Source organism: Cyclopterus lumpus, chromosome 7 (assembly GCF_009769545.1).
Source record: "Cyclopterus lumpus isolate fCycLum1 chromosome 7, fCycLum1.pri, whole genome shotgun sequence".
In the NCBI taxonomy this organism is placed as follows: domain Eukaryota; kingdom Metazoa; phylum Chordata; class Actinopteri; order Perciformes; family Cyclopteridae; genus Cyclopterus; species Cyclopterus lumpus.
In genome coordinates this window covers 592,699-600,491 of record NC_046972.1, presented here as the reverse complement: position 1 = coordinate 600,491, position 7,793 = coordinate 592,699, and the positions used below count along the sequence as shown (strand labels likewise).

Sequence of the window (7,793 nt, the reverse complement as noted above, 5' to 3'; positions counted from 1 at the left end):
ATCAGAGTACACAGACAAACTGCAACATTATACCAGTGGTCACAGTAAGTAACACTGTTTACTGTGCACAGTACATTATGTGTCAGCTTTTGATTTTGGAGAATGTGTAAAAAATGCACGATGATGGTATGTTTCAGTTTTGTGTGTGTAGCTGTTGCTGTCTCTTCTGTCTCTCTGTTGAAGTGTCACCAGGAATGAAGATCTACATCGACCCCTTCACGTATGAGGACCCTAATGAAGCAGTCAGAGAGTTTGCAAAGGAGATTGACATGTCTTTTGTCAAGATAGAACAGATTATTGGTGCAGGTAAATGAGAACAGAGGTTTTCAAAAGAGGGTATCTTCGGGTTCTTACTAGAACGCTTTAAAAGGGCTCTGTGGGCACTCATTGCTGAGTACATCAGGGCAAGCCTCATGCTACATGTCATGTTACTCTCTTACAGGATAAAAACACAGTTTACCTGTGAATATTATGTCAGAGAAAACTCTCACAGTTACCGAGTAACTTGTTAGATAAAGACTTCATTGTTAATTCACTGACTGCCCTCTTCTTCCTGTCAGGTGAGTTTGGGGAGGTGTGCAGTGGAAACCTCCGGCAACCCGGGAAGAGGGAGATCCTGGTGGCTATTAAGGCACTGAAGGCAGGCTACACTGATCGCCAGAGGCGGGACTTCCTGAGCGAGGCCTCCATCATGGGCCAGTTCGACCACCCAAACATCATCCATCTGGAGGGGGTGGTGACCAAGAGCAGCCCTGTGATGATCATCACCGAGTTCATGGAGAACGGATCCCTGGACTCCTTCCTCAGGGTAAAGGACAAACTGACAGCTCATGCATTGCATTGCACCTGCTGCAATGAAGTTCTCAGTACATTTTATAATCAGTCTGCACGTGCACATAGACACACGACGGCCGTGGTAAAGCTATGGTAGCAAGGCGGTGAACAAATACTAAACGGTTGACAGCTTATTACTGTGTGAATGTATCTGTCCTTCATTGTGTACACTTTGCTTCATTAAAGTGACAGTTAGTTCATAAAAAAACATTCATAGGCAAACCTATCTCAGCCATGGTTGTCATTTTTGACAAAGAAATCATCAAAATGACAAACAAAATGTTATGCTTATTCAACATAAACTATGACAATTTTGGTATATCGTTGTCACGCAATGATGATTGCTGATGATATGTATGCTGTTGATGTTCAAGTGTCTGTTTGAGACTATAGACTATAGACTATAGTGTGATATACAGTAGCTAGTTTCAGTGCAAAATATGTGTGTGTGTGTGTGTGTGTGTGTGTGTGTGTGTGTGCTTGGTAACTAGTAACTAGCGTGCACTGGGTACGTCACTGACACTCTAGGCACCTTTCTCTCCATCTCGCCTGTATCCCCTCTGGTTCTCTAAGTTTACCCCCACAGACATCTTGCTTCACCTCAGAAGAGTCTCTTGTTTTCTAAATCAAGTCAATCAGATCAGCAATCAACTTTCAGGTGTTGGTTAAAATTGAATACACTCCTAAATCCTTACCGGCCTTAGGCATATCCAATTACACATCCACGCAGCCGGCTACTGATTGGGGTTATTCTTTCACTTCAGCACCATGTTTGCAGTCTCTCTAAATTCAGTCATTTGCGTTCAGTCATTTACATTATTCATCACAGAAGACAACGTTTATTTTTCTTGCAGCAAAATGATGGGCAGTTCACAGTGATCCAGCTAGTGGGGATGCTGCGCGGCATAGCAGCAGGAATGAAGTACCTGTGTGACATGAACTACGTCCATCGGGACCTGGCAGCGAGGAACATCCTGGTGAACAGCAACCTGGTGTGCAAAGTGTCTGACTTCGGCCTTTCCCGCTTCCTTGAGGACGACGCGTCAGACCCGACCTACACCAGCGCTCTGGTGAGTCTTCATCAGACTTCATGGACGGCGTTCCTTTTGAAGAGCTCTTCACAAAGCTGCTGAGAGACTGAACTCCTCAGCTAAGAGGGCTGGGCTGACAGGTGTCAGTAAACGTGGAAACAATTATTAAATCTATACATAGGAGCATGAAAACTAACCATGTTGGATTAGATTATTAGATTAAAAAAAATAATTTAATGAATGAAATGAAATAAAACAAAAAATGTAATTAAATTGTATTATGTGGTATTATTATGAATTAATAAATAATAATTGCTGTAAGCAAAACAGAACATGAAATGAACAAAAATAGACGGGCCAATGGGTCCATAGGTTTCTAGAAAAGTATCAGTGATGGAATGACTGTCTGTCGGCCCACTCGACAACTGTTGACCTTCACACTTGTTCTTTTCGAGGGAGGGAAGATTCCCATCCGGTGGACGGCTCCAGAGGCCATTCAGTACAGGAAGTTCACCTCCTCCAGTGACTGCTGGAGCTACGGCATAGTCATGTGGGAGGTGATGTCATATGGAGAGAGGCCCTACTGGGACATGAGCAATCAAGATGTGAGTAAAGCCCTGTCAATCAGCCAGCAATGTAATGTTACTACATATCACAGTCGTCACATAGAAAAGTGATACGGCAGTTCATTTAATTACGGGGCCTCATTCAGCCAAAATAATGATAAAAGATCAAATAATATTAAGTAAAAGATTGTAAAGCAGCCATGTTTAAAATTGTATTTGTTTATAGCATATATATCTATATATGTATCTATATATATATATATAGATATATATATATGCTATAAACATACAGTATACATATGCTATATACAGATTCAACTCCGTAATCAAAGTCAATGTAAAGGGCATCTCTCTTCACCAGGCTGTGTAATGTGGAGAGAATACACAGTGTTATGGGGTAGGGTGTTCTGTTGGTAACTTAGGAGACATACATTTCCTCATGTGCTCTATCTGTTCACACGATGTGGAAATTAACGGTTCCTTTCCTTAAAATGATAATAAACTGTTTTTCTTCGGATTACATTAATTATACAACAAGTACTGTTTTGAGAAGAAACAAGTTGACTATGCTGGCACCATCTATATTGTGTTTCATCTCAGAAAGCAACAACAAAACGTTGGTTTCACTTCCTTTCATTGTGGTTTTCATTGTCTTATCTGTTCAATTCATTTGAAATTCAGTTTATGTTGTATAGCCCAATATCACAAATTACAAATTATCCTAAGAGGGCTTTACAATCTGTACACATCCCTGACCTTTGACCTCACATCGGATCAGGAAAAACTCCCCAAAAATAACCTTTGACAGGGAAAAAAGGGAAGAAACCTTCAGGAGAGAAACAGAGGAGGATCCCTCTCCCCGGATGGACAGAAGAATAGATGTCATGTGACCAGAATGAACAGCATTTACAAAGTTACATAAACACATTACATGAATATGACAATGTATGAATGGAACTCCAATCCATGAAGCAGATGGAGGTAGAGAGGAGGGGGGGCGGGGCGCATCAGCAGAGCCAACGCGGGAGGCCGGTTCAGACGTGAAGTCACAACGACTCCGGGGAGGAAGCAGAGTTAATAAGGTGCAATGGAGAGATGTCAATTCATCCATAAGGAGAGAGAGAAGAGGAGATAGGTGCTCAGTGTATCCTAAAACATCTCCCACCAGCCTATAAGCCTATAGCAGCATATCAAGGGGCTGGACCAGGGCAAACCTGATTCAGCCCTAACTATAAGCACTATTAAAGAGGAAAGTCTTAAGTCTATTCTTAAATGAGGTGACTGTGTGAAGTGTGAAGTGGAAGCTGGTTCCATAAAAGAGGAGCTTGATAACTGAAGGCTCTGGCTCCCATCCTACATGTTGAGTGGATCAGGTTCCAGTCATGGTCTGAGACATTAGTTTTCATGTTAATTCTTCTAGGTTATCAATGCCATCGAGCAGGACTACAGGTTGCCGCCCCCTATGGATTGTCCTAGTGCACTGCATCAGCTGATGCTGGATTGCTGGCAGAAAGAACGCAACAACCGACCCAAATTCAGCCAGATCGTCAGCACCCTGGACAAGATGATCCGCAACCCCAACAGCCTCAAGGCCACGACTCCACTGTCATCCAGGTATGAAAAAGAGAGGACCTCCATCACTTCACATTGTGGATGACCTCCACCCCTCACAAGCCAACCTACTCACGGGTCGTTGTCTTCTTCTTTTGTGTTCTCTCACCAGTGTTCACTTACCTCTGCTTGATCGCAGCGCTCCAGACTTCTCCTCTTTCAGCACAGTGGATGAGTGGCTGGACGCCATCAAGATGGGCCAGTACAAGGAGAACTTTACAAACGAAGGCTTCGCCAGCTTTGATGTGGTGTCTCAAATGACCATGGAGTATGATAGATACTTTTAATATAGACAGATCACACTTAGACAGATATGGTGATGCTACTTACCGTCATGATCATTGTTAGTTAAATGTGATGCAAATCTCATGGCCATGATTCATGCTGTTTGTAGATTTGGCAAAGGTGTTTTTATATTCCATTTAGTGTATCATCTCTTTTTCTTGAAAAAGGCAAAACCACCATATTGTTTGGCTTTTCTAATGCGATACTTCAAAATAAGCATGATATTTGTAATTGGAAAGATTGTTTGTGACTCACTATTACCTCTCGAGGTACAAGTAGTATTACAAGACAGGCTAACTGGTGAGCATGCACATTGCACTATATCTAGTGCATCTCCATACACGTCTGTGATGTAACATCAACACTGTAACCTCCTCACATCCTGATAACATTAGTTCAGTGCTTTTAACCTAAAACTCTGGTCACATTGCACCGTTAGCAGAAATGTCAGTCGATACTTTTCTAAAATATCTATGCTAAACCAACTTAGAATAATATTACGATAATTAAGAAGGCTTTACCGGCTTATCTTTGATCATTTACAATTACGCAGCAGCTTAAAGTCAAATTATAGCCTTCAATAATCTTCCTCAAAAACCATGCAGATGAGTTTTGTCTAAGGACAATTTTCTAATCTTCCTAAAACAGGGCAAGGGCCGCCTGGAAGTGGCCTGAGAGACTAAAGTTCAGGCAAAAAGCTCCCTGCTGACTGCTGCTTTGTCGCTAACATTATATTAAAAAACAAACATTTAGACTGGAAGGTCTTGAAGTGTTTTGTGGTATACTGAAGTGGAACTGACAAAAGATTTTTCTTCAGGGACATCATCAGATTGGGAGTGACATTGTCCGGCCACCAGAAGAAGATCCTCAACAGCATCCAGTCCATGAGGGCCCAGATGAACCAGATCACTTCAGTGGAGGTGTGACCTCGCAGAACAGGAGCACACATGCTTATTTAAAGGAGGAAACCCAGCAGCCACCAACCCTCTGGAATCCTCTGCCCCCATCAAAACTCTCTCCAGGAGGTTCTATCAGTCTGCAGATGTTTGGGAGTGTCCTTGTAGCTGCTGTAGGGAACAGTCCTGCTGGTGTTGACCATAAACACAGCCATCTTCAAACAGATCCGTCCATGTCTTTTTGATGGGACACCATGTTTTGGGATTTATTCTATTCAATGATTTGGCTCAAACATTCAGTGAGAAATCAGTTTCCAAAACAGTCCGTGCACTTAAAATTTTTTGTAAAAGAGTCACTGTTGTATATGAAAATGAATGAATACGACGAAAGCAAACAATTAAATCCAACCTACGTTATGAGCTCACGGTTGGTAGCACCCATTTTGTTTGATGGATAATTCATAGGTGCTTACTGATGTTGGTCCTACACATTTTGAGTGAGAGTCCACATGGCACCATGCTGGGACCCTGGTGGTTTTAGTTACCTCTTCAAACCTCTAATCAGCAACTGCCATTAACTACTTAAGGAAGTTTTAGAGCAATGGACATTAAAGGGATCTGAATTATGTTACTCCTTCGGCGTTAATAATCTGTTTGATTTTTGCTGGAATTCCAAATTTTACTCAAGATTCAGATACAGTGCTGACACGGAAAACAGCAAATTATGCATCCAATCACTAGTTGATATGTCTGATGTGAAACATACAAGCCAGTGCCATTAGGAAGTCTTTTAGTGGCTGTACTGTAAACACACTCATTTACTTGCTGTAACAAGTAATAACCACAGGTAGCACCAAATCAACCAGGACTAATAGCTTACCTGGCCATCGCGGTATCAGACTTTTCATATCCCATGAGACTACCAATTTTTAAAAAATATTGTGATAATGTAAGAAAACAGCGGTGAGAGATCGCTCTTTGACCAGCTAACAATCTTTAATCTACAAAGAAAATAAAGTTGTGTGAACTGGTAAAGCTGGGCTGCACGGTGGTGTAGTGGCTAGCACTGTCGCCTCACAGCAAGAGGGCCGCGGGTTCGATTCCCGGTCGGAGCGGTCCTTCTGTGTGGAGTTTGCATGTTCTCCCCGTGGCAGCGTGGGTTCTCTCCGGGCTCTCCGGCTTCCTCCCACAGTCCAAAGACATGCTGCAGGTTAATTGATCTCTAAATTGCCCATAGGTGTGAATGTGAGAGTGAATGGTTGTATGTCCCTACATGTGCCCTCGATGGACTGGCGGCCTGTCCAGGGTGTCCCCTGCCTTCGCCCTATGTCAGCTGGGATAGGCTCCAGCGCCCCCGCGACCCTAATGAGGATAAGCGGTATTGAAAATGGATGGATGGATGGATGGAACTGGTAAAGCACAGTGCCCAGTTTCTGTTTGGTTGGTCCAGCTGCAGTTTGACCCCTATTAACATGTCAGTACTGTTACCCGGATGGAGGTTGTGTTGGGTTTTGCTTATTGTGTTTAATGGCTCCCAGACTGGAATGAAGTGAAGAAATGTTGCCCTTTAAAAGGGCTCTTTAAAAAGGTCACCATATGTCAATGTCTGTTCACTGGACATCGGAGACAAATGAAAGAACCACGTATCCGTCAACCCAGAGACTTCCTTTGTGGCCTCCGTAATGAATCCCTTATGCTGGACATCTGAAAATGCCATAAATGGAATGACTACTGATATTTTTAAAAGCCAATCGGTCAATATTTATATGTCTTAAACAGATCTTTTTACCAAGAAAAAAACATATTGAACCTTGACATACACTTCAGCCACGATATGCAAATGTGGATGGTCTGTCCTTCACTGTGGTGTCACTGTCCTATTCACTGTGAAGCGTTAGAGTTATTACTTCAAAGTTTGGGGCAGGAAACAATACATTGAAACAATAAATCTAGGGCAGGAAACAATACATTGAAACAATACATCTAGGGCAGGAAACAATACATGGAAACAATACATCTGGTGCAGGAAACAATACATTGAAACAATAAATCTAGGGCAGGAAACAATACATGGAAACAATAAATCTGGTGCAGGAAACAATACATTGAAACAATACATCTAGGGCAGGAAACAATACATGGAAACAATAAATCTGGGGCAGGAAACAATACATTGAAACAATACATCTGGGGCAGGAAACAATACATGGAAACAATACATTGAAACTAAATCTGGGGCAGGAAACAATACATTGAAACAATACATCTGGGGCAGGAAACAATACATTGAAACAATACATCTGGGGCAGGAAACAATACATTGAAACAATACATCTGGGGCAGGAAACAATACATTGAAACAATAAATATGGGGCAGGAAACAATACATTGAAACAATAAATCTGGGGAAGGAAACAATACATTGAAACAATAAATCTGGGGAAGGAAACAATACATTGAAACAATACATCTGGGGCAGGAAACAATACATTGAAACAATACATCTGGGGCAGGAAACAATACATGGAAACAATACATTGAAACAATAAATCTGGGGCAGGAAACAATAC

The 7,793-nt window shown here is 42.0% G+C and overlaps 1 protein-coding gene across 1 annotated transcript in view; it reads left to right on the top strand.

The window, feature by feature from the left end:
* The window catches only part of LOC117733531 (ephrin type-B receptor 2-like), a 117,685-nt gene extending 112,432 nt beyond the window's left edge, over positions 1-5,253 (top strand). Inside the window, exons 2-9 of the mRNA XM_034537266.1 lie at positions 6-44; positions 184-306; positions 561-808; positions 1,689-1,904; positions 2,321-2,470; positions 3,852-4,045; positions 4,155-4,310; positions 5,145-5,253. Of these exons, the coding sequence (XP_034393157.1) occupies positions 6-44; positions 184-306; positions 561-808; positions 1,689-1,904; positions 2,321-2,470; positions 3,852-4,045; positions 4,155-4,310; positions 5,145-5,253 (1,235 nt within the window). The remainder of the gene's footprint in view (positions 1-5; positions 45-183; positions 307-560; positions 809-1,688; positions 1,905-2,320; positions 2,471-3,851; positions 4,046-4,154; positions 4,311-5,144) is intronic.
* The last annotated feature ends 2,540 nt before the right edge of the window (positions 5,254-7,793 follow it).